Source organism: Artemia sp. Qi Xiang Cuo, chromosome 11 (assembly GCF_049724085.1).
Source record: "Artemia sp. Qi Xiang Cuo chromosome 11, ASM4972408v1, whole genome shotgun sequence".
In the NCBI taxonomy this organism is placed as follows: domain Eukaryota; kingdom Metazoa; phylum Arthropoda; class Branchiopoda; order Anostraca; family Artemiidae; genus Artemia; species Artemia sp. Qi Xiang Cuo.
In genome coordinates this window covers 42,215,347-42,243,102 of record NC_142804.1, presented here as the reverse complement: position 1 = coordinate 42,243,102, position 27,756 = coordinate 42,215,347, and the positions used below count along the sequence as shown (strand labels likewise).

Below are 27,756 nucleotides of genomic sequence, written 5' to 3'. Positions count from 1 at the left end.
TGTTGGTGAGATGAGATGAGATGACTTTTATTTTAAACTAATAATTACATCATACATAACTGGTACTTACCACAATTTTTAAATAACTTTAACAACAAACGTAGAAATGGTAAGAACGTATGACGTTTTATTAAGCCACTATTGTGGCCTTAGCAGCGTCACACAATCTTTCATCATAAACCAAACTCATTCACTCTTCCTATTCTTTTCTTGCCAAATAAGAACATATTTGTGACAAATAAGACAAATAAGAAGGTGACAAATAAGAACATAAAATATCAAAAGTTGACAAAATTAGTAGATTTTAGGGTATAGCCTAAGGCTATATCCAGGCATGTGAGAGGGGGGGGGGGGGGCTCGGGAGGCAGCTACACTGGGAGTGACTATTGAAGTCCAATACATATAAATTTGTTGCTATCAATGCAATGCCAAATGGAGAAGTAAGTCTCTATTTGACTTAGATTATCGTGATTATTTGAGAATTCAAGATGAACATGTACGCAACGTGAATCAATTCTCACATTCAGTTTCAAGAGTTCAGGGTTCAAGAATAAGTTTGTAAATTAATGTGAAGAAGACTGAGTCGCTAAAGATAGGGGAAGGTAAAGAGGTAATGTTGAGCAAAGAGAAGATCTATCAAGGGGGCAGCTTCAGTAGTTTAGGTAGTATAATTATTAGCAGAGGCGGTGGATGTACTGAAGATGTTAAAAGTAGAATAGCCAAGGCCAAGTTTGTTTTTTTCACAATTGAAAAAAGTTTGGAAGAATAGAGAGATAAGTGTGTAAACGAAGATTAGAATGTTGGAAGCTACAGTGATGACAGTGGTCAAGTTTGATCCTGAAGTGTGGGTGCTCCGAAATACGGAATAGAATTTGTTATATGTTATTCAAAGAAATTGTCTACGGATTGTTTTGATTACCCATCTTATCGACTGTTTTCAAACAGTCAGCTGCGTGAAAAATATAGTTCAATCCCGCTTTTTAGGGCTATAAATAGAGAAAGGTTGAGATGGGTTGAGCGTTTTCTGTGAATGAAGGATTACCGATTGTCAAAGATCATCTTTGTTAGCCAGCCGTCTTGGGCCAAAATAAGCAGTTCGTCCCCAAAAGGGTTGGATGAAGGTCATTAGGAAAGAATTAAGGGTAACTGGAAATTCCTGGGAGGGTATAAAGAGGGAGGCTTGAAATAGATTGGGATGGAGGAGGAGTACGTGTATCTGAGCTGGGCTCGGACATGTTGGTGCTGCGGTGAGTTGTTAGTAGTAGGAGTACTAATATGCTGTCAATAACCGTTAGCTGGCAAGTCAGAAGGCAGGCTGAGACGACGTACGGGAGGCTCCGCCCAGGGAAAATACCTGGAAAATATCATATTAACCCGATAGTACGGGCTGGGTGCTATTAATGTGGAAAATTGGAAATTGAAGGACTATTAGCCTACGGCAATATCTCGGACCCACCGACCCTGCTTAACAACGACATATCTGGTTCAACAGCTGTGGAATAAACAGCTTCAAAGCCTCTGCCCCTTAGCGATTAGGCTGCAGAGATCCAAAACCAGTTAGTAAGCCTACCAAAATCCAACCTAGGAAGACAAATTTCCTTAAACCTATTAAGCACCTACCCAGGCACAAGAAAAGATCTCTTGCGGAAGATTGGACAAAGAAACTCTCTTGCTAATTCTGCTTATGAGCATTGAGTGATGCTTACTTTTGACGGCTACCGAATTGTGGGCGACTCCCTCTTTCCTTAGGAAGGACAATTAATGGTATTCTAAGCTGATCTGAAAATGTCGGGCTTGACATCTCCCCAAACAAGAAGGGAGGAACAATGGTAGACGCCTTGACAGTAACGCGGAAGGCTCACCTAAAAGTGAATATAAAGATATAGGCAAGCAGTATTCCAAAATACTTCTTCTGATGGGCAGCGATAATCCTATAGACTATGCTTGAGGATACAGGTAACAATGTGCAAAAGACAAAACAAGGTAAAAAAAAAGCCTTGCTCATTAGACCCAAAAAAGCTTTGTAGAATTTACTAAACGCATCCCAATTAGAATTATGAGCTGTATCGGCAAAATGTTAAAATAGTAGGAGTTTCACAGTATTATACATATGAACGATAAAATCTTGGGCAGAATTGACGCTAGTCCTTCAATTTTCGCCACGAGACTAAAGGACCAAGGAGGGCTCAACCAAGGTCTGATTTTAGGGTGTAAAATAAGCCGCTTGGGTGACAGAGTTACCGATTGTTTGTAGATTAGGATACCATCCTGTATCCCAACTCATATTATATCCACGGGACTTCACGGGAGATCAATCAAGGTCGGATGTCGGAATGAGAAGTAAACCGCTTGGGTGAGGGAGTGACGAATGGAGCTGGTCTGTGATACCTGGTTGTTACACCGGGAGACCCACCTCTTATAAAAGACTACTCTGCGGAGGACCTTCTGTGTGAGCCACCCGAAAAGCTATTGGGCCTTATAGTGGCCTGCAGAGACGGAAGACTATTAGTATTACGAGGTCCTATATAAAGAAAATTGTCAAATATACGCACATAGTTTTGCCTGGTGGAAGGAATTCTCCCTAATCTATAAAACCCAATCGGGCTGAAGGGGAAGATACATTTGAAACTGTTGTATGAGAAAGAAGAAATATCGCCTGGTACAAATAAAGGTACGACATGACCCCCTTCTCTTCCCATCGTAGGAGGGAAGTCATACCTTCAACACAAGCACAAGTTTGTCTAATGCTAGCTTATGAGTCACAATGGCTAGGCTGGTGGCAGATCAATCCATTCATTGCCAAGTGGCCTCATGAAACCTTATGGGGCTTCCAGCAAAGATAGAGGCATTTGTAATAATCTAGCATGTACTTCCTGGCTGCTTTCAGCCCCTTGCGGCCCTCATCTTTTCCTTAATAGTTCCCAAAGTTATTTTCCTACACTCATGCGTGTTTTTCTTTCATAAGAACAACTGTTCATTATGAAAATATGTCATGTCTTATCTCAACCGATATGAGGAATTTTTTTGTACTCCGACATGTTTATTTTTACGTTAATTTTATCGAATACACTAAACCAGTTTATGCCTCATTCCCTGTCTAATAATTTGCCTGCATGTTCATTTTTTCTATTAACTTTTTCAAACTCCTTTCGACGAATTTATCGTTCTTAGGATTAATTTTATCAAATCTACGGTGTTAGTTTACACTACTTCCACTATCAAGTAACTCTACTATATGTTTATTCTCGTGGTTAACTAGGATAGCTTATCAAACTTATGGCCCCAGTTGGTACTTCATCCTCCATCTATTAACTCTCCTACATGTTCATTTTTGTAGTCAACTTAATCAAATTTTCTCAAGCACCTCTATGCACACCCCTAGCACAATGAATTCGACTCTTATTTATTTTATATTTTCTTTCGAGCCTCTTTTCTTTTCCTTTCGACCAAGGAAAGAAATTGAAAAAGACGAAATTATATCAACAAAACTGAAAAGGGTGAAATTTTGTGAACAAAAATTGAAATTGTTGAAAAATTAGTGACAAAAACCGAAAACCTGTGACGTTTTAATGACAAACATTTGAAAAACTAAAATTTACTCAACAAAACAGACAATAGATAGATACATAAATAGATTTATTCACACGAAAATCCCAATTGGGCTATGGTGACATATAGAAAACAAGCGAAAAAATACAGCAACAAAACATAGACTGAGAAGAAACTAAAAATGATTATTTAAGAAAATCATCACGATACCTCATACCTACCAAGACGAACTTTCTAATATCATTTATATTTTAATAACTCCTACTTCTCAAAATTTTCAAAATCCAATCTCTCCCCCCAACCTCCCTACCAAATATTTCCAAGCACAACTCCTTCAACTCCCTACATTCCCCTAGAAAATGACGCAAAGACTCATCCATCTCTCGACACATAGGGAAACTCTAAGGACCATTCCTCAATATATACCTCCCTTAATATTTCCTATGTTGACTATCTTCTCTACAGAAATTGAAATCTGTTAATTTTCTCAACAACAATTAAAAAGGATGAAAATCTAGCCATATAAAACCCATGCATATTTAAAATTATGACAAAGTTTAGAACTGGTGTTAGCATTTTAGATTGAAAAATAGTGTTTTCCTATGTTTATTTTGAGTCGGTACTTGTGCATTAGATGGTCACTTTTATATATTTTATTTATTTATTTTTATTTATTTATTCATTACCCGTCAAAAAAAGGTACAAAAGACGGAGTATCACTAAAAAAGAAAAAACGTATACAAAAACAAATGACAAGACATTATACATAATCGAACAAATTACAAAGACGAGAAACAAAAGCTCAATTATACACTGCACTGCAGGTACGTAAGGAATTTTACTTTTCAAACTCCCAAGTACTGAAGAAACATAAGCAATATGATTGATAACTTCAATCCATAATCAACGGACTCAATCAACTAGTCTAAATATTACAAGAGACGGTAAAAAGACTAAATATGACAAGACATGTGCAAATAAAATTAAATGGACAGCGATTTACTGCCTTAGCAAACAGTACCAAGGGTGGGAAGAGACTTTCTCGTTGTACAGTTTCATTTGTTCAATTGTAGCTGCCGTTGGGTCCGCAATTTTAAAATTTTTAGCAAGGTGTGAATTTCTTGTCCACGGCGGGAGCCGCAACAAGAACTTCGAATACTTAAAAAACGCGGATCTGAGCTTTCTTTTCTCTGGCTCGGGAAAAATTCTCCGAAACGGGCTTAGATACAGGAAATGGGGAAGGGATACTGCGTTATAAAGTCGAGCCAGAATGAGACAGTTGAAACGGATTTTGGATGAGACTACTCTACTGTAAGCAAAAGCCAGCCGTTTATGGAGATGATCAATAATAAGGGAGCGGGTAGTTTTGAGATCCTTTCCAATTGGTAAACCAAGATAAATAATTTTCGAGACAGGGGCTACAGAAAGTTCTCCCAGCCTTAGAGACGAGACCTCTTCTTGGCGCCAGTTGAACAGAAGAATATCCGACTTCTGCGGGTTAAATTCAAGACCAATGCGACTGTAATTTGATTGTAGTGTGGAGAAGGTGGTCTCTGTACCTGCGACTGTGCGGCCGGGGTTCAGAATGTCATCGGCGTAAGCTATCATTGTAACGTCTATACCACGAGCTATGCATGTTGTGTCGATAATAGACTGTGGTTCAATAATACAATTATTAAAGGCACAAGGAGATGTGACTGATCCTTGCCGAGCACCCTTTTTTTACTGGGACTATAGGATTCCCTCGGTAGGACAGCATCATGTATAGTGTATATTCAGTGAGGGCGCGACCATGGCCAGGAAGTAGGAGTTCAGCCAGTAGGTGGTCGTTCATGTATTTAATGTGTAGTAGGATATCCTTCTGTACACTTTTGTTTTCCATATCCAGAATGAGTTGGTCATGGAGAAGTGAGAAGTAGGCACGGCAGACATCATGTAGACCTATAACAATGGACTCCTATGATTCATCAGCGTCAATCAAGACTGAAGCCAAAGCAGAAATGGCGTGGCCGCAACCAAGACCCCTCTGGAACCCAAACTGGGAAGGTAAACTGGGAAGGTTCAAACTGGGAAAGCTCAGATTTTAATTGCACACGGTGACGAGCAAGTTCCTTCCCAAACCTACGCTTAGATGCAACTCTAATCTCTTTAACTACTCCTGAGTGTGGTCTACCACATTCTTTCCATATCCCGTACCAGAAGGTAGCTCGGTCGCATGCTAATTGTAACAAAGGGTTAGAAGACCATCCCTTTTCTTGAGTTTTTTGTCTGGCACGAGACTTGGGTACTCCCTGAGATTCAGCAAACAGAAGAGCCTGGGTCAGTTTGGCGTAATAAATATTAAGACGTAGCCGCGCATCTCTTTCATCACGATGAGAGAATTTCATAAGTAGGTCAAACGGTACGCGAATTTTTGACATTTCTTTATCAATTTTACGCCTAACCGGAACCTCATGCCACCTCTGAGTGAATATCGACGAATTATTCGCAGCGGAAAATGAGGTAGACCTACTGATAATACACTGAACTGGGAAATGATCCGAAGTGAAACTATTCGGAAGGACAAGAACCTCACGTACTGGCAAAGAACTAGAGGTAACAATATGGTCTAGATTGGACGTAGAACCAGATTGGTGGATATACGAAAAATTCTGGTCGTTTCGGTGAATAGTAAAACGGATCTCAAGTATCCCTATTAGATTGCAACAACGACTTTTTTGGGCACTAATATCAACTTCTAAATTACAGTTAAAGTCACCCATTATTATGCACTTAAGGGACTCTCGTTCGGCTTTTTTAAGGCAGCGGGCTAGTTTGGCAGCACTTATAGCAAAAGCACCATCAGATTTGTCGTCACGTTAATCAGTTGGAAGGTACACATTTATAACTAGCAGGTAATCTAGTCTAGTTGCAAGAAAATTGTCACTGTTCTCGTATACTTCGCACGCGAGACGATTGCTAACCAACGTAACAATACCGCTAGACGGACGGCCCCGCGGAGATGAACGTTTTGCAGGCACGGAGAGCACAGAGTAGGACGGCCAGAAATTTAGTAGGTTTATGCCAGCTTCTGTGATGAAATGTTCTTACAGGCATATCATATTATATTTATTCACAAACTGGTCAACCACAAGAGACCGCTCGGAAAAATTTCCGTTTATATTCCAAGAAATTAGTGAAATATTAGAGATTTCGTTATTCATCATGTTAATGAGTTGCCTTTAGCTGGTTTTTCAGACACTTTACGCTATAGCAGGTATGACCCGCTTTCTTGCAGGAAATGCAAAACATAGCACAAGTACACTTTTCTGCATCGTTATTTTTGGAGACGTCGTCAGACGCGCCACATCTGGAGCAGACAGGGTTATTGGAGCCCTCGGCAGCCAGGTGACCTTGGCTGTGGCATGAGTAGCAATGACGGGGTAAGAAAAAGAATACTTCAGTGCGCAGTTTTTCGTAAAAATTCTTCACAGAGTCATTAATAAATTGATTTAAATTTAATCAATACCGGGAAGGTGCCTTGAACATGTGAAAACGACCAATCTGTTTAGACTTTGTAGCTCTGGATATCAGCGTCGATAGCTCATCTATTAAAATGTCGGAAGGAACTCGATTTAGTATTCTAATATAGCAAGGGCTCTGTATGGCAGCAGAAATCTGCGGCTGGTTGGTCTTGCTTGACTCAACAATGGTTTCAGCTGTTTTTTTCGAGCGAACCACTAGTTTCCAGTCCTATTTGACTCTCCGTAATTCAGATATGTCACTAGTATCCGCACATACCGAATCTATGAATCTCTTCCTAGCACTCGGGGTATCAAGCGACTCGGGCAGATTTTTCAGTACGATTGCATAGGAGGGCTTATCAGGCTGGTTGGAAGCGCTTGGCCATTCGATGGGTTTGTTGGCATTAATAGTAGTATCTATATAGGGAATCCAGAACCTTCAAGAAAACCCACGCCTGAGGCCCTACAGTATCACATGGACATTGTAAAAAAGCTGGCAAGGTATAAAGTGGCCAAGCATGTTTTGAAACTATAGTCAGGGCTGTATAAGATAATCAGACGGGTTTTTTGTTTTTGTTTGTTTTTTTTTAAATCGAAAACTAGAGATTGTCAAATTGCATATTTAGGAATGATTTTGTTGGGGAAGCTGTCTATCACCCGTGTGTTATCCACAGTTCCATTTCTTTGAAGTCTGTGCTATCAAGAGTGGTTTCTGATTTGTTTTAGACAATTGCCTTTAGCCAACAATAGTTTGATATGAATGTGTCGGTAGATAGGATTTGCGAATTTGATCCTATTAAGGTGAAGAAAAAAAAAGTTTTAGCATTTGCGAATACTTCGATGTGTACTGTATAATACACAAGTGGTGTTTGAATAGTGTTGTCAATTTAAAATAGAGTTTAACGTTATAGTCTACTAAAAATTAGATGTAGATAGCAAGAAACAGTTTTTAATAATGGATAGGTTTATATCTTAGATTTGTTATATATAATACACAAGTATTGGATTTATGGTAGTAGGGTGTCTTTGAGTAAGTATAGTGTGAAAATTGAGAGAAGACGGGCTAATAAAAACCCTATGTGGATGAGTTGAAATAAAATTTCTAACGAGAACCGTAGGAATATTGTTTTTGCGGAGATGGGTTGATTGGCAAAAGGATGTATTAGCGTATGGATAGTGAGAAGGCGAGTTACTAGCGAAAACCCATGTGGATGAGTTGAAATAAAAATTTTTAACAAGAAATGGATGAAAAGTGTTTTGGGGGAGTTGGGTTGATTGGCAGAAGGATGTATTAACGTAGTTCTAGTGGGGAGTGAGTTGCTAGCGAAAAACCCGTGTGGATGAGTTGAAATAAAAAATTTTAACAAGAAATGGCTGAAAAGTGTTTTGGGGGGAGATGGGTTGATTGGCAGAAGGATGTATTATCGTAGTTATAGTGGAGGGCGAGTTGCTAACGAAAAACCCGTGTGGATGAGTTGAAATAAAACTTTTTAACAAGAAATGGCTGAAAAGTGTTTTGGGGGGGGGATTGGTTGATTGGCAGAAGGATGTATTAGCATAGTTATAGTGGAGGGCGAGTTGCTAACAAAACATCCGTGTGGATGAGTTGTAATAAAAAAATTTAACAAGAAATGGCTGAAAAGTGTTTTGGGGGAGATGGGTTGATTGGCAGAAGGATGTATTAGCCTAGTTATAGTGGAGGGCGACTTGCTAACGAAAAACCTTTGTGGATGAGTTGAAATAAAATTTTTTAACAAGAAATGGATGAAAAGTGTTTTGGGGGAGATGGGTTGATTGGCAGAAGGATATATTAGTGTAGTTATAGTGGGGAGCGATTTGCAAGCGAAAACCCCTTGTGGATGAGTTGAAATAAATTTTTTTTACAAGAAATGGCTGAAAAGTGTTTTTTTTTTTGGGGGGGGGATGGGTTGATTGGCAGAAGGATGTATTAGGGTAGTTATAGTGGAGGGCGACTTGCTAGCGAAAAACCCGTGTGGATGAGTTAAAATAAAAGAATTTAACAAGAAATGGCTGAAAAGTGTTTTGTTGGGGGGGATGGGTTGATTGGGAGAAGGATGTATTAGCATAGTTATAGTGGAGGGCGAGTTTCTAGCGAAAAAACCGCGTGGATGAGTTGAAATAAAAAATTTTAACAAGAAATTGCTGAAAAGTGTTTTTGGGGAGATGGGTTGATTGGCAGAAGGATGTATTAGCGTAGTTATAGTCGAGGGCGAGTTGCTAGCGAAAAACCCGTGTGGATGAGTTGAAATACAAATTTTAACGAGAAATGGGTGTAAAGTGTTTTGGGGGAGATGGGTTGATTGGGAGAAGGATGTACTAGCGTAGTTATAGTGGAGGGCGTGTTGCTAGCGAAATACCCGTGTGGATGAGTTGAAATCAAATTTTTTAACAAGAAATGGCTGAAAAGTGTTTTGGGGGAGATGGGTAGATTGGGGGAAGGATGTATTAGAGAAGCTATAGTGGGGGGCGAGTTGCTAGCGAAAAACCCATTTTTATGACTTAAAATCATTTTTTTTAACAACAAATGGCTGAAAAGTGTTTTGGGGGAGATGGGTTGATTGGCAGAAGGATCTCTTAGAGTAATTATACTGTGATAGTGGGGGGCGAATTGCTAGCCTAAAATCTGAGCTAATAAGGGTTTTTGACCGTAAACTCTAGTTTCCTATAAGAAAATTATGGAAAATGCAATTCTCTCGTTCTAATAACTCTAGTTTCTTGTAAGACAATTGTGGAAAATACAATCTTCTAGTTCAAATGTGAAATTTAAGTCCAGTTTTTGATGCTCATAATGATGAGGACTGATGATTCTAATTCAATATTTTTTTCATAAAAACAAACTATTTTTTTTAAACTTCGAAATTATTCAACTTTATTTTTTTTTGTACGTATCTTAAAATGACAAAATATGCTTACGGCTCTAACAATTTTACTCTATGATTGGTCAGGAAATCTGAGCTAATAAGGGTTTTTGACCGTAAACTATAGTTTTTTGTAAGAAAACTATGGAAAATACAATTCTCTGGTTCAAATGTGAAACTTAAGTCTATTTTTGGATCGAAAAATTAAACTATTACCGAAAAATCTGAGCTAATAAGGGTTTTTGACCGTAAACTCTAGTTTTTGTAAGAAAATTATGGAAAATATAATTCTCTGGTTCAAATGTGAAACTTAAGTCTAATTTTGGATCGAAAAATAAAACTATTTCCGTAAAATCTATGCTAATAAGGGTTTTTGACCGTAAACTCTAGTTTTTTTTTTTTTTTAAGAAAATTATGGAAAATACTATTCTCTGGTTCAAATGTGAAACTTAAGTCCAGTTTTGGATCTAAAAATAAACTATTTATATAAAATCTGAGCTAATAAGGGTTTTTGACCGTAAACTCTAGTTTTTTGTAAAAAAATTATGAAAAATAAAATTCACTGGTTCAAATGTGGAACTTAAGTCTATTTTTGGATCGAAAAATAAAACTATTTCCATAAAATCTGACCTAATAAGGGTTTTTTCGACCGTAAACTCTAGTTTCTTGTAAGAAAATTATGGAAAATACAATTCTCTAGTTCAAATGTGAAACTTAAGTCCAGTTTTGGATACTCATAATGATGAGGACTGATGGTTCTAATTCAATATTTTTTTTCATAAAAACAAACGAATTTTTTTTAAACTTTTAAATTATTCAACTTTATTTTTTTTATTTTTTTGTACGTATCTTAAAATGACAAAATATGCTTACGGCTCTAACAATTGTACTCTGTGATTGGTCAGAGACACGATGTGGCTTTCCCACTGGTATTCTATGTCCGGTTATCGACACTACCTAGTCTAATGTATGTATTAAATCAGTATTTTTTACGCAGTGGAAAGATAAACACATTAGTCATATCTATAAAAAAAAGTGAAGATGGAGCATTTTAATTAAGTATGTTCACATGAAAATGTTATTGTTGCATTGAATGCCGACAAGGAGAAGTATTTAAACTATGAGACAAGTACAAGTGGTAGCACTATTGGAAATGTATGCATGCATTGTCGTGACAGTAAGGAATTAAATTTCTTTGGAATACCGAAAAAATTCCATTGTACAAATGGTAGATATGCCAGATTGAGATCTCCGGAGATGATTGCACTCAAAGAGAATGCAAACATAAAGATAATCGTTGATGATAGAGGACAACTCCTTGCTACTGTTGCAGGTAACACACTACCAACTGATACATCCAATCGTCATCTTTTAGGTATTAGCATTCAACGGAAGGTCAATAAAAGAAAGGCCTACTCTTCTACTAATATCGTAAACCTTATCTTGTCTACGTGCCGAAACTGTTACCTGTATAAAAATAATGTGATAATAGACAGTGAAATTGCCAGAAAAATAATAAGGGCATTGTCAGAAAATATCACTATGGAATATCAAGATGAATCGATGAAAAACAAAGTGCCAGCAAACGTTACTACCATTAATAAAACAGTCGATGAATCAAATAATACCAAAGATGAAACCCATATTGAACCTCTCGGTGACACATCAGTAAATATCGTGTATAACTCAAAATGGAATAATGATTATTCTACCGATTACGAGTTAAGAGAAGACAATAGCTACAATATCAAGAGAGAACATGGAGAACTTTTTTTTTGAACATATTCAAAATGTCCAAAGTTGATTATTGATATTAATAATGTATCATAATATATTTTATATTAATACTATAAATAACCTTATTTCATTAAAAATATATTATGCAGTGCATTGTTATGTGTTCATTTTTTTTAAAGTATGCTAGCATATCAAACGTTTAGAATTTCTTTTAAAACATCGGAGATGTAAGAAAAGGAATTTGTATACATCTATTGTCAGACACATGGGATAACATTGACAAAATCTAGGTATCAGAATGAATAAATTCTATATCAACATCCATTTCTCAGGTGCATGGGATAACATTGACAAATTCTAGGTATCAGAATGAATAACTTCTTTATCAACATCCGTTGTTGGATATGTCATTATGAAAAAAAATTCTAAGTAAGTAAGTAACAAACTCTTTCTTGAATTCACCTCTTTGATACACAATACAAATTTAATTCAGGAAATTATGAAAAAAAATTGAACAAACTCTTTATTAACATTCATTATCGATTGAAGTCGCTTCCTAGACAGACAATACAGCAATTTCACTAAATCTAAGAATAAGAGTGATTAAATTTTATATCAACATCCATTTCTCGGATACATAGGAAAAGGTTGACAAAATCTAAGTGTTAGAGTGAATAAATTGTATTTATGAACATTTTTTGTTAGATACATCGGATAAAATTGACAGAATCTAGGTGTCAGAGTGAATATTTTTTTTATCAACATCCTTTGTCAGATACATCAAATAAAATTGACAAAATCTAAATTTCAGAATGAATAAATGCTTTAACAACATCCTTTATCGGATATGTCGGATAAAATTGACAAAATCTAAGTATCAGAGTGACTAAATTCTATATCAGCATCCTTTTCTCGGATACATAGGATAAAGTATCGGTTAAAATTTACAAAATCTAAGTATCACATTGATTAAATTCGATATCAACATCCGTTTCTCAGGTACATGGGAAATAAAATCTAAGTATCAGATTGATTAAATTCTATATCAGCAACCCTTTCTCGAGTACATGGGATAAAATTGACAAAATCTAAGTATCAGTGTGAATAATTTATTTTTTATCAACATCTTTTATCAGTTGCAAAAATTATAATTAACAAAATCTAAATATCAGAGTGAATAAATGCTTTTTTCAGCATCCATTGTCGGACATGTTGAATAAAATGTGCAAAGTCGACATAGCTTTATTTCATTTTTTAATGTTAATTTAGACGGGGTTACGTGCGCGCAGAATCTAAGTGTCAGAGTGAATATTTTTTTTATCAACATCCTTTGTCAGATACATCAAATAAAATTGACAAAATCTAAATTTCAGAATGAATAAATGCTGTAACAACATCCTTTATCGGATATGTCAGATAAAATTGACAAAATCTAAGCATCGGAGTGACTAAATTCTATATCAGCATCCTTTTCTCGGATACATAGGATAAAATATCGGATAAAATTGACAGAATCTAAGAATCAGATTTATCAAATTCTATATCAACATCCATTTCTCAGGTACATGGGAAATAAAATCTAAGCATCAGATTGATTCAATTCTAAATCAGCAACCCTTTTTCGGGTACATGGGATAAAATTTACAAAATCTAAGTATCAGAGTGAATAATTTATTTTTTATCAACATCTTTTATCAGTTGCAACAATTATAATTAACAAAATCTAAATATCAGAGTGAATATATGTTTTTTTCAGCATCCATTGTCAGACATGTTGAATAAAATAAGCAAAGTCGACATAGCTTTATTTCATTTTTTAATTTTATTTTAGACGGGTTTACGTGCGTGCACGTAACCCCGCGCACGCAAAAAAAATATTCACTCTGACACTTAGATTCTGTCAATTTTATCCGATGTATCTGACAAAAGATGTTGATAAATAAAATTTATTCACTCTAACACTTGATATAGAATTTAATCACTCTTATACTTAGATTTTGTGAAATTGTTGTATTGTCTGTCTAGGAAGCGACTTCAATCGATAATGAATATTAATAAATAGTTTGTTCAATTTTTTTTTTCATAATTTCCTAAATTAAATTTCTGTATTGTGTATCCAAGAGGTGAATTCAAGAAAGGTTTTGTTACTTACTTACTTACAATTTTTTTTCATAATGACATATCCAACAACGGATGTTGACAAAGAATTTATTCATTCTGATACCTAAAATTTGTCAATGTTATCCCATGCACCTGAGAAATGGATGTTGATATAGAATTTATTCATTCTGATACCTAGATTTTGTCAATATTATCCCATGTGTCTGACAATAGATGTATGCGAATTCCTTTTCTTACATCTCCGATGTTTTAATAGACATTCTAAACGTTTGATATGCTAGCTTACTCTAAAAATAATGTACACATAACAATGTAGTGCATAATATATTTTTAATGAAATAATGCCATGTGGAATATTAATACAAAAATATATTATGATACATTATTAATATCAATGATCAACTTTAGACATTTTGAATCTGTTCCATAAAATAGTTCACCACGTTCTCTCTTGATATTGTAGCTATTGTCTTCTCTTAGCTCGTAATCGGTAGAATAATAATTATTCCATTTTGAGTCATACACGATATTTACTGATTTGTCACCGAGAGGTTCAATATGGGTTTCATCTTTGGTATTATTTGATTCATCGACTGTTTGATTAATGGTAGTAACGTTTGCTGGCACTTTATTTTCATCGATTCATCTTGATATTCCATAGTGATATTTTCTGACAATGCCCTTTTTATCTTTCTGGCAATTTCACTGTCTATTATCACATTATTTCTACACAGGTAACAGTTTCGGCACGTAGACAAGAAATGGTTTACGATATTAGTAGAAGAGTAGGCCTTTCTTTTATTGACCTTCCGTTGAATGCTAATACCTAAAAGATGACGATTGGATGTATCAGTAGGTAATGTGTTACCTGCAACAGTAGCAAGGAGTTGTCCTCTATCATCAACGATTATCTTTATGTTTGCATTCTCTTTGAGTGCAATCATCTCCGGAGATTTCAGTCTCGCATATCCACCTTTTGTACAATGGAATTTTTTCGGTATTCCAAAGAAATTTAATTCCTTACTGTCATGGCAATGCATGCATACATTTCCAATAGTGCTACCACTTGTACTTGTCTCATAGTTTAAATACTTCTCCTTTTCGGCATTCAATGCTACAATCACATTGTCATGTGAACACACTTTATTAAAATGCTCCATCTTCACTTTTTTTTTATAGATATGACTTATGTGTTTATCGTTCCACTGCGTAAAAATACTGATTTAATACATGCAATAGACTAGGTAGTGTTTATAACCAGACATAGAATACCAGTGGGAAAGCCACATCGTGTCTCTGACCAATCACAGAGTACAATTGTTAGAGCCGTAAGCATATTTTGTCATTTTAAGATACGTACAAAAAAAAGTTGAATAATTTCGAAGTTTAAAAAAAATAAAAGTTTGTTTTTATGAAAAAAATATTGAATTAGAACCATCAGTCCTCATCATTATGTGCATCCAGAACTGGACTTAAGTTTTACATTTGAACTAGAGAATTGTATTTTCCATAATTTTATTACAAGAAACTAGAGTTTACGGTCAAAAAACCCTTATTAGCTCGGATTTTAAGGAAATAGTTTTATTTTTCGATCCAAAAATAGACTTAAGTTTCACATTTGAACCAGAGAATTGTATTTTCCATAATTCTTTTACAAAAAACTAGAGTTTACGGTCAAAAACCTTATTAGCTCAGATTTTATAGAAATAGTTTATTTTTCAATCTAAAACTGGACTTAAGTTTCACATTTGAACCAGAGAACTGTATTTTCCATAATTTTCTTACAAAAAACTAGAGTTTACGGTAAAAAACCCTTATTAGCATAGATTTTACGGAAATATTTTTATTTTTTGATCCAAAAATGGACTTAAGTTTCACATTTGAAACCGAAAATTGTATTTTCCATAATTTTCTTACAAAAACTAGAGTTTACGGTCAAAAACCCTTATTAGCTTAGATTTTACAGAAATAGTTTTATGATTTTCTGACCAATCATAGAGCACAATTGTTAGAGCCGTAAGCATATTTTGTCATTTTAAGATACGTACAAAAAAAAATAAAAAAAATAAAGTTGAATAATTTCGAAGTTAAAAAAAAATAGTTTGTTTTTATGAAAAAAATATTGAATTAGAATCATCAGTCCTCATCATTATGAGTATCCAAAACTGGACTTAAGTTTCACATTTGAACTAGAGAATTGTATTTTCCATAATTTTCTTACAAGAAACTAGAGTTATTAGAACGAGAGAATTGTATTTTCCATAATTTTCTTACAGGAAACTAGAGTTTACGGTCAAAAACCTTTATTAGCTCAGATTTTAGGCTATCAATTCGCCCCCCCACTATCACACTATAATTACTCTAAGAGATCCTTCTGCCAATCAACCCATCTCCCCCAAAACACTTTTCAGCCATTTCTTGTTAAAATTTTTTATTTCAACTCATTCACACGGGTTTTTCGCTAGCAACTCGCCCTCCACTATAACTTTTGTAATACATCCTTCTACGAATCAGCATATCTCCCCCAAAACACTTTTCAGCCATTTCTTGTTAAAATTTTTTATTTCAACTCATCCACACGGGTGTTTCACTAGCCAATCGCCCTCCACTATAACTACACTAATACATCCCTCTGCCAATCAACCCATCTCCCCCAAAACACTTTTCACACATTTCTCGTTAAAATTTGTATTTCAACTCATCCACACGGGTTTTTCGCTAGCAACTCGCCCTCCACTATAACTACGCTAATACGTCCTTCCGCCAATCAACCCGTCTCCCCCAAAATACTTTTCGCCCATTTCTCGTTAAAAATTTTATTTCAACTCATCCACACGGGTTTTTCGCTAGCAACTCGCCCTCCACTATAACTACGCTAATACATCTTTCTCCCAATCAACCCATCTCCCCCAAAACACTTTTCAGCCATTTCTCGTTAAAAGTTTTATTTCAACTAAACCACACGGGTTTTTTTCTAGCAACTCGCCCTCCACTATAACTACGCTAATATATCCTTCTACCAATCAACCCATCTCCCCCAATACACTTTTCACCCATTTCTCGTTAAAAAATTTTTTCAACTCATCCACACGAGTTTTTCGTTAGCAAGTCGCCCTCCACTATAACTACGCTAATACATCCTTCTGCCAATTAACCCATCTCCCCCAAAACGCTTTTCAGCCATTTCTCGTTAAAAAATTTATTTCAAGTAATCCACACGGGTTTTTTGCTAGCAACTTGCCCACCACTATAACTATGGTAATACATCCTTCTCCCAATCAACCCATCCTCCCCCCCAAAAAAAACACTTTTCAGCCATTTCTTGTTAAAAATTTTATTTCAACTCATCCACACGGGTTTTTCGCTAGCAACTCGCCCTCCAATATAACTACGCTAATACATCCTTCTGCCAATCAACCAGTCCCCCCCCCAAAAAAAAACACTTTTCAACCATTTCTTGTTAAAAAATTTTATTTCAAGTCATCCACACGGGTTTTTCGCTAGCAACTCGCGCTCCACTATAACTACGCTAATACATCCTTCTGCCAATCAACCCATCTCCCCCAAAACACTATTCAGCCATTTCTCGTTAAAAATTTTATTTCAACTCATCCACACGGGTTTTTCACTAGCAACTCGCCCTCCACTATAACTATGCTAATACATCCTTCTGCCAATCAACCCATCCCCCCCCCAAAAAAAAACACTTTTCAGCCATTTCTTTTTAAAAAATTTTATTTCAACTCATCCACACGGGTTTTTCGCTAGCAACTCACCCTCCACTATAACTACGCTAACACATCCTTCTGCCAATCAGCCCACCCCCCCCCAAAACACTATTCAGCCATTTGTTGTTAAAGATAATTTCTTAAACCACATTGGCCTGACATCACATAAAGAAAGAAAAACGAGCAAAAATGGGGGTTTTATAGGCCAAATGACGATACTGAAAAAACAAAGCGAATATTTCGAGAGGACAAACGCCTCTCTTCTTCAGGGCGAAACGAAACGATATATCAATAAAAGCCTAAAATTAAAAGAATTAAAACCAAATACCTAACAACCATAAAAGCGAGTTATTCGCCAATATCCACGATTTGCACAAAATCCAAAAAAAACATGAACTGCCATCGACGGATACTAGCGAGCAATTGGATTTTGTGCAAATCGCGGATATTGGCGAATAACTCGCTTTTATGGTTGTTAGGTAGTTGGTTTTAATTCTTTTAATTTTTGGCTTTTATTGACACATCGTTTCGTTTCGCGCTGAAGAAGAGAGGCGTTCGTCCTCTCGAAATATTCGCTTTGTTTTTTCAGTATCGTCATTTGGCCTATAAAAACCCCATTTTTGCTCGTTTTTCTTTCTGTTTGTTGTTAAAAAATTTTATTTCAAGTCATCCATACGGGTTTTTCGCTAGCAACTTGCCCCCCACTATAACTACGCTAACACATCCTTCTGCCAATCAACCCATCTCCCCCAAAACACTTTTTATCCATGTCTTGTTAAAACATTTTATTTCAAGTCATCCACACGGGTTTTTCGCTAGCAACTCGCCCTCCACTATAACTACGCTAATACATCCTTCTGCCAATCAACCCATCTCCCCCAAAACACTTTTCAGCCATTTCTCGTTAAAAATTTTATTTCAATTCATCCACACGGGTTTTTCACTAGCAACTCCCCTCTCCACTATCACACTTTAATTACTCTAAGACACCCCGCTCCCATCACTCCACCACTTGTGTATTATACAGAACACATCGAAGAAGTAAAGCTATCCGTTATTAAAATTATTTTATTGCCATCTACATCAAATTTTTAGTAGACTATAATGTTAAACTCTATTTTAAATTGACAACACTGTTCAAACACCACTTGTGTATTATACAGTACACATCGAAGAATTCACAAATGCTAAACCCTTTTTTTCTCCAGCTTAACAGGATCAAATTCGCAAATCCTATCTACCGACACATTCATATCAAACTATTGTTGGCTAAAGGCAATTGTCTAAAACAAATCAGAAACCGCTCTTGGTAGCACAGACTTCAAAGAAATGGAACTGTGGATAATACATGGGTGATATACAGCTTTCCCTACAAAATCATTCCTAAATACGCAATTTGACAATCTCTAGTTTTCGATTATAAAAAAAACCGTCTGATTATCTTATACAACCCTGACCATACTCTCAAAACATGCTTGGCCACTTTATACCTTGCCAGCTTTTTTTTTGCAATGTCCATGTGATACTGTAGTGCCTCAGGCGTGGTTTTTCTTGTAGGTTCTGGATTCCCTATATAGATACTACTATTAATAGCAAAATGGTTCTTAGTAACTTGAGACAATTCATTCACCTTAATGGCAACGGTTGCTGCAGTAGCTTTTACTAGTAGTTGGGACTGAGGAGGGAGAATCAATAACAAAGGTCGGCAATTTGGTCTTTTTGGCGTGAGCTTTGTGAATCCATCTGCCAATGTCTGTAAAATTCTCTTCATCTTTTGCGTGAATTTACAGCGTGTTGTAAACTGCATTAGTTTATGGAACGATTCTTTGGCTTTCCGAATTTCTTCTGGTGTAAAAAATCCGACGCCTTTATCAATTATTCCCTCTATTTGTCCTCCATTTCCGTCGACGTCCCGAAAACAACGTGGTACTGTTGACGCACCTTAAGAAAAGGTTGAATATTCCTTATAAGATTTGCGTAATAAAATCTTCTATTGGCAACTTACAATCGGCAACACTGACCTAAAATAATTGTTCCCAGGGGAAATCACAGCGGTCAAAATAAACAAGTCATAGATAAGCCGATTATAAAAAGTCTTCAACTAAGTGTCCACTGGGAAATTACCCACAATGTAAAACAGGGTTTTATCCAAAACAGAGTTCTTTACGCCACAACCAGTCACGAAAAATCCACCAGACGGGTTAACTGCAAGAGAGCGCTATAAGGAAATGCAATCCAAAGCGTGGTTTTCATTGTGTTTATGATATTTAAACTGTTTTTTGGAGGGTTTTAGGGGGGGAGGTACCTAGGTAAGGTTAGGTTAGGTTACATATTTAATATATGCTATGCTTTACCCCCCCCCTAATGTGCAAATATATAGCCCAAATTTGTTTGTAAACTATTATATATTCATCCTATTTTATTTCATTAGCATTAACCAAACTTGATTTCTTTAGCAGTATATAGAAGTGACCATCTAATGCTTAAGTACCGTTGAGTCTCCTGCTGTCGAGTTTTCCCTACAGATTGGAAAGGGTTGAAATTTTCCGTATTGACTCTGGACGAATAAATTTCACAATAGTGAGTTTAAAAGATTATCGTATTTAATGTGTCAGTTAGTTCTAATCTGAAAGTGAGTAGTGACCATTTTCCACACTCGTCTCCTCTGTTTTTATGAATTGAGAAGTTATTCTTGTGAAATTTTATGATTCCTAATGGTTTGACAGTAGGTACCGATCGTACAACCCTTGTAAGCTACATAGGAGATATCTAATTCAAATGCTTAACTGTAGTTTATTTATTGAAGACGTTTGTGACTCTCACGCCAAGGATTTTTAGGCTGCAATGATAAGAGTCTCATTGGCTATAAAATAGAAATAATAAGAATAAAACAACACTCTACTGAACCTGACCTTTTACTGCAAGACAAATATGCTCTGAGTCTAGACCTTCCATCTAGATTCACAGCAAGGAAATAGGTAGATGCAGTGAAGCAAAAAAAATAAGCTTAAGAAATTAAATCTATTTTTGTATATAATTAATCAGAAAATCTACCGATGATTATCTTTAATGAACTTTATTCTTATTTAGTGAAATTATTAGTAAACCTGTTACATTTAAGATTGGAAAAATTAGAAAATTTTTTTGCGTTAAGTTGAATGTTCCAAGCCTATGAGGTAACTCAAGTAAAATAACTTGAATTATAATCAAGGTTCCATCAATCATGGCTAATTGGAGAAAAAGCCAAGACAGAAAGTGTGAGTGAGAGGCATAGTGTGAGAGAGATCAAAAATAAGCCTTTTTCAGAATTGTATAAACACGATGTTATTTCACTTGTTGATAGATAATCTATCATCCATCCCTCTATCCTAGGGCAGGACTAAGGTAAATAGTCATTGAATAAGAGTAATTCAATTAGTCTATAAATTTCTAGGCGCCATTTGGAGGCAATTGGAGACCCAAATAAAAGATTTTCAAAGATTTATTACTGGCCATGTTTACGGGACTTAGAAGACAATTTTGCAACTGAGATTTTTCTCATTATGTGAGGTTTGGCTACTGGGAAAGCCTACTGGAATTGTAATGAAGATGATGGAGATTTTTGGGTTGACTCATGACGGACAATGTCCACTGGACTTATACACAACACGGGGGACTGAATTTGACTGGAATCACAGGCGAACAAGTGACCTAAGTGACCGAAAATTCTTCCGTGGAAAATTCTCCGTGGAAAATTTGTCCCGCGGAAATTTCCCCCGGAAAACCCCCTCTGATAGTCCACCCATATTACTCCAGGATATTTTAGCGTTTGACACTGGACACTTTAGCGTTGCAAACAGTAAAGAGCCATAAGTGCTTAATGTATTATTATTTATTTATTATTTTTTCCTAGAGGCACTTGATATAGAAGGAGTGGTCGTATGAACTTCGGAGGGGGGTCTTTCGATTGCAAAGTAAAAGTTTTAGTTGTCCTTTCAAGGGTAAAAAGTGATTGGAAGGCAACAAGCGCCACCACCCAGACAGTTTTTCTAAGCACATTCGATCAAAGTTTTGAGACAGCCATTTTTTTCAAAACAATCCAAAAGTCAATTAACCATGGCCCGGATTCAACAGCCCCCTTCCATCCCCTGGGGTAAGGATTGTAAGCCGTGTGAGTTTTTTATTGTTAATATATAAGATTTTTATGGGAAGCGTGGTCGTATAAACTTTTGAGTGGGCTCATTCAGTTGGAAGTTGTAAGTTCCAGTGCCCTTTTTAAGATTAAAAGGTAATCGGAGGGCAACCATCTCTCTGGTTCTCCCTTTTTCATTTTCGTCAGGTAGAGGACAGATGCCTCAGAGGGTGCAATTTAATGCGAATACATCCAAGTAAAAGCAGAATTAGCTCTAAGGAATGACATGGGGGGGTAGGTATTGAAATTTAATTTCTCTTTATTTCTGGGAACATTTCTGGTCCACGTTGTTATTAGGAAAGCAAAGAATAATATTAAACCCCAAAATTAACAGAACTTATTCCGTATAGGAAGGGGCTGCCCATTCCTCACCCCCAACCTCCCCTTCTTGGTCTTAAAAATTTTGGAGGATACTCATTCGACGAAAAATTGAGATTTGTTGTCCTTTTTTTTTAAGTCGAAAGTGATTGGAGACCAACAAGCCCCTGTCCTAAAACTGTTTTGGTATCTGGCCCTTTTGTTACCCCTTAGTACATCTGATCGATATTTTGAGGTACTTATTTATTACTTTCTCTGTGGCTGCTCCATTTTGTGTGTAGGGGAGTTTTCTGCTGGGGAGGGGGGATATTTCATGGGGAAATTTACCGGGAGAAAGCACCAGCTCCCCATTTTAGCCGTGGCACTTTAAGCAAAGTAAAATACGCGACATAGAAATTTACCAAATTAAAGAAGAATATTAAGGGATGATGCTGTGAATTGAAATTCCATTTATTTATGTTACTTGTTACATGATATGATGTAATATTTATTTCCACTAAAAGCCTTTACGGGCCTTGGTTAGCACCAAAGATTTAGCACTATACAAATAATAAACAAATACACACCCTTAAATCCAGATTAAATTATAAATAAATTAGAGGAAATGGTCTCTATGCATAATATTTGTACCCACGAACTTAACCAACATCTTAATCCCCATGGAACTTCTATCATTTAATAATCCACCAATTCCTCTCTTGTATTCCACCCAAGAAAAATTTCCTCCCTCACACCATTTGATTCTTTACAAAAACCCCAAAAAAGAATTTAGTCATCATTCCCATCGCTACATATTGAGCAAAAATAAGTATATATGTAAGTAAGTATATAAGTATTCACGAATCAGTTATTATGTGCTATAATTGATTTTCAGATTTACTAAGAGAAGTTAGTTTTATGGTTTTATGGAGTTAAGAATAAAATGAAATTATTTAATATGAATTCTTTCTCGCTAAAATGGATGGATTGACAATACTATTATAGCTTTTCGCAGAGGTGATATCTCCCAAAGAAATAACGTAATGTTTCTGTTTTTTTTTTTTTTTTTTTTTTTTTTTTTTTTTTTTTTTAGCGCTACATGGTCACAAAACACTGGCAATGCTATTATGCGATGCTGAAAACCTCGACGTTGACATCGAAGATCACTGTGGTATTACTCCACTGCATGATGCTTTGCGAGCTAATTATGTTGATACTGCGAAGTATATTATATCTAAAGGGGCTCACTGGGACAAACGTGATAAATTAGGCCGACATGGATTACATTTGGCAGCCGAGGTGATTCTTCTTCATATTTTTCATATAGCTTATATTGCCTGATTAGGTGATCATGTACAAATCTTCATCCTAGAATATGCAATTAGAATTTGAGTAATCTCTTAAGATGGATCCTGAATTGTGTAAAATATCTGAGGTTTGACCCTCCCACCCCCTTCTTTAACTAAATTTTTTCACCAAAAGTATTTGACAATCCGTAGATCTCTTTTATAACCAATTTTTCGGTTCCTTCACATTTGGTTATTTTAGATTTTAAATAACTACCTACTTGTCCTACTACATGCTTATATGACCAATCATTCGTGTTACATAAAAACAATTTTGGTAAAACAAAGTTTTTCTGATGGAAGTAAAGAGCGAACTGGAAACTTAAAACAAACAAAATGACTGCTTCACAGTTAGTGCAACATATTTTTGAAAAACTGTTTTAAGAACCTGTTTGTGAAGTTCTGAAAAACCTAGTCCTTTACTGAAAACCCAGTACCGATGCAACTAGACCGGATTAGGATAGGAACATCCTTAAGTTACCTGCAGAAAGTAGAAAATTAATCTATGAAGCTCTCAACCGTCTTGTACACGACACGAAGTCAAAAAATTTTGCTATACAACTTTAATTATCTAAAATGCTCAATCAAGCTTAGTTCTCAGTAAAGCGTTAGTTTTTTCTGAATTCTACTAACATGGAAAAGCATTAAGAGTCAGTTTATTTGAAACAATTTTTTTTTAAATGTGTTCCAGATTTTTCGAACTAGTAGTTTTTGCTCATTTTAAGTTTCAACTTCGCTCTTTTTTTTCATCAGATTTTTTTTTTATTAATTTTTGCTCGTTGCTTTAGGTTTTTAAAATTTACCTAATTAAAAAAACCTTACTATAAGACCTTTGTCCGGCTTAAGTGAAAAAATTAAAGAAGTCAAAGTGAGTTTTTGTTAAAATAGGCCATTCAATATAAGGTTTATTTTGCATCTCTCTTAAACTTTCTCATCTCTCTTAAACTCGCAAATCTGTAATTCTATCTTATAAAATGGTCCCTTGGTCTCTTTGAGTTGATAAGAAATTCGTCTTATAACTTAGTATACATTTAACATCTTTATTTTTGTAGTTTAACATTTTAGGAGAACTGAACATTAGGAGCGAAAATTGCACCACTGGAATCATCATGGTCTCCTTGAACAATTTGAACGCCATGGTCACCTGGAACAACAAGGAAAACTGCTTATTTTGCCTGGAACCACTGACGTGTCTCCTGTTTTCCTTCTTGTTCTTTTTTTTTCTTTGCCGCTAGTGGTATCCTAGAAAGTAAATTTATATTTCAAAACGAAAATTTTCTTAACCGATAGTTGAACATAGATTACCGTGGGCACAACGAAGGGTTCTGACATAAAAAGGCTCAATTCAAATTAAACTGCATTTCCCTACAATGTTGCAGTTGCCTACTAGCTTCAATGTATGTAATTGGGACGGACCGTGCCCCATACATTTTTTGCCCACTAGTTTCGGAAATGTCCTTTTTGGAGTACTTTCAATGAGAAATGCCCTTTTTGGTGTTTTCATTAAAAAAAATTCCCCCATCCAGATATTGAAAAACACATTTACCTCTCTTGCAGATCTGCCTTGAAACACCTTCAAACATGGTTTTGCACTTCTTGTTGAGATCCTAAATTGGAGGGTGATTATGTGTCACTGGAAGGAAGGCGTCTGTATGTACCAGGGGGACATGTTTTGTTTGAGTTAGAAGTCCCTTCTTCAAAACCTCAGCAGCAGTCCTCATCGGGACATTATTGGTAAAAGAGTAACTAACAATAGCTTTCTTCTCCACGAGAATTGGACAATCCCTGGAGTTTGCAGCATGCTTTCCATTGCAGTTTGGGCACTTAAGTACGTGCTCTTCCTTTACTGTCTTGGATTGGGGACATTCTTCAAGGGTATGTTGCTACTACATAATAGACATCTTCTGCCTTTTTGGCAATTTGAAGCCATGTGGCCAAAACCTAGGCAATTGAAGCACTGTATTGCCCGGGGGTTAAACTGCTTTACTGTTTACCTTGCACCCTAAACAAAGATTTTCAGTGGGAACTGAACATCCCGATTGAAGGTGCAAACCAAACGGGTAACCAAAGGGCTTGAATATTTATAGACAATTGTCACTTGTTGTATTCTATCATCACCTGGACCTCTCTTACAAAATCATCCAGATTGGTGACCTCCTCAGATGGGATGAATACAATACCCTTTCTGTTTTTGATTAAAGTGGGGTTGGAGCTAGGACCAAGCACAAACTTTACCTTACAATCATTAACTGCTATATCTGAGATAGAAAGTAAAGCCGTAGCTACTGATTTATTCACAGCTATCATGATAATAGAGCCATCTGGCCCAAGTCTTTGACGTTGAACTATAATGGCCCCTACACTCATGATTTTGGAGGTGTTCAAACAGTTTTTTTTTTTTGGCAAGAACTGTTCTGCTCCCTAATGTCAACAACTTACTGGTCTCATTTCGACCATCAACTACTAAGGCCAAAATCCTTACATTAATATACTTTAAGTTAGGGGTGACAGGACTACTAACTGTTGATCCCCCGCCCTTTGCTCAGAAATTAAAGTCAATTTCGACTTCCAATTTGCTTATTTTTTTCGTTTTTTTATGGTACACTCAAACTATAAAGAAAAAAGTTAAAGGAACTACAAGAAAGTGCAATTTCCCTTTTATTTATATCCCCGTCAAAATCTGTTTTAGAGAATACTTAAAAAAGTATTGTGCAGCATAGGATCTATGTTTAGTCGAAATTCGTTGGATGAACTCGTTGGATGGCCTAGAAAAGTAATTTCTTGGCAAAGTGCAATTCAGATGTGCAAACTACCATTAAAATATGTATTGTTCTTGTAATTTATTTCTTACACGCTGTTGCTAGGAAATAATTAATCTTAAAAGGCTGTTTTAAGCTGCAAAAAGACGAAAATTGTTGAATTAGCATTAAGAAGTGTCCTTTTCCCTGCATTTTTCTTCTTTCATACCTTTGTTTAAGTTGTCCTCCGGGCAAAAAGAATGGGAGGGGAGGCAACAAATGGTCTGCCGGGGGCGGCATCTCACTTCCTCCAAACACCTAAGGTCTCTGCTTAAATACCAATGATTTTGAACAGTCTGCCCAAATCAATGACAAAAATTATTTCATCATCGAAATGTCTCAAATAAACTAGTTTGCATTTCAGAGAAGTTCGAGGAGGTGCTACATAAACTTGGTAATGATATTATAACGCATTTTTGGAAACAATGGACAGGAAGTGGTACTACGCTTTCTCAAAAGTACTATCTGCAGAGAGAAGTCCCACCCTCGGCATGTGGCAATCCTGACGGGAAGTTAATTAGAGACTAAAAGTTAATATTTTCAGATTGGAGACCATTCATTTTCGGGACTCCAGACGAAAACAATTTCTGGAGCTGGCAGACATCGCTTCATGACATCTTAGCGTACCTGCTACTAGTGTGCCAAGTGAATCAGCATTTTCAATCGCCATTTATTTCATGCGAAAGCACTATGCCCAGACTATTTTGAAGATGCTAGAAAAGCGCATTTCTTAAGCTAAAAAATTTTAAAGCTCGAACAAATGATGGTATTATTAACTTTATAATAACAAACCAAAACTTATCACCTACTACTTTTCTTTGAGCTTTAACCATTGAAAAACAGCTGTTGAAACAGCAGGTTTTGGAACGACAGCAGCTGTTTTTTATTTCACAAAAAAAAACATAACAGCAACAAAAACATGTCTCTTATTATTTTGTTTTTTCTTTACCTGTTCTGTTTTATTCAAGCCCTATTTACTTTTTCTGTTTCTTAAAAAACAGAAACAATAAAATAACAGAACAGTGCCGATGTTTACTACCAATTGAGCTTTTTACGATCTGCAGTTGGTACTGGATGCTAAAATTTTTGTACAATTACCTATTGCTTTTGACTGGTGAAACCACTTTACTTTCTAAATGAGATCAAGATAGGGGTAGTTATTTTTTTCAGTATTTTCATCGAATTTGATTAATGTTTGTGCAGTGTTTATTTCATTCATATTCTTACCAAGTTTATAAATGGAGTGAGAATCGCTGAATTTACCCACCTAGAGTGAGATTTTGGTGAGTCGGGATTTTTCAGTGGTTGTCACCATTTTTGTTCTCTGTCACTTGCTTCATTATCTAAATATTTTTTTTTCTCTCAGTTTTTGGATTTCAATTGCAAGCCTTTAAAAATTGGTGCTTTCGAGTCGTGATTAAAAGATCAATTTATTTTGATGAAAGTGTGAGCAAAATGGATGAGCTTTTAGAGGTTTTGCGAGTCAGGGTGCTAGAATAGGTCTAAAAATTAATGTTAAGAAAACTAAGCCGATAAGGCTAGGAATAAGTGAGTATAAAAAGCTTACGTTGGGTAACAGAAAGATTGATCAGGTGGACAGCTTCAATTACCTTGGTAGTATTATTGG

General features: G+C 36.0%; 1 protein-coding gene across 1 annotated transcript in view; it reads left to right on the top strand.

Annotated features, from left to right (window-relative positions):
* LOC148946991 (ankyrin repeat domain-containing protein 16-like) overlaps positions 1-27,756 on the top strand; it is a 158,037-nt gene that overhangs the window by 102,633 nt on the left and 27,648 nt on the right. The window contains exon 6 of the mRNA XM_089096479.1: positions 23,079-23,284. Coding sequence (XP_088952605.1) covers positions 23,079-23,284 — 206 coding nt within the window. The remainder of the gene's footprint in view (positions 1-23,078; positions 23,285-27,756) is intronic.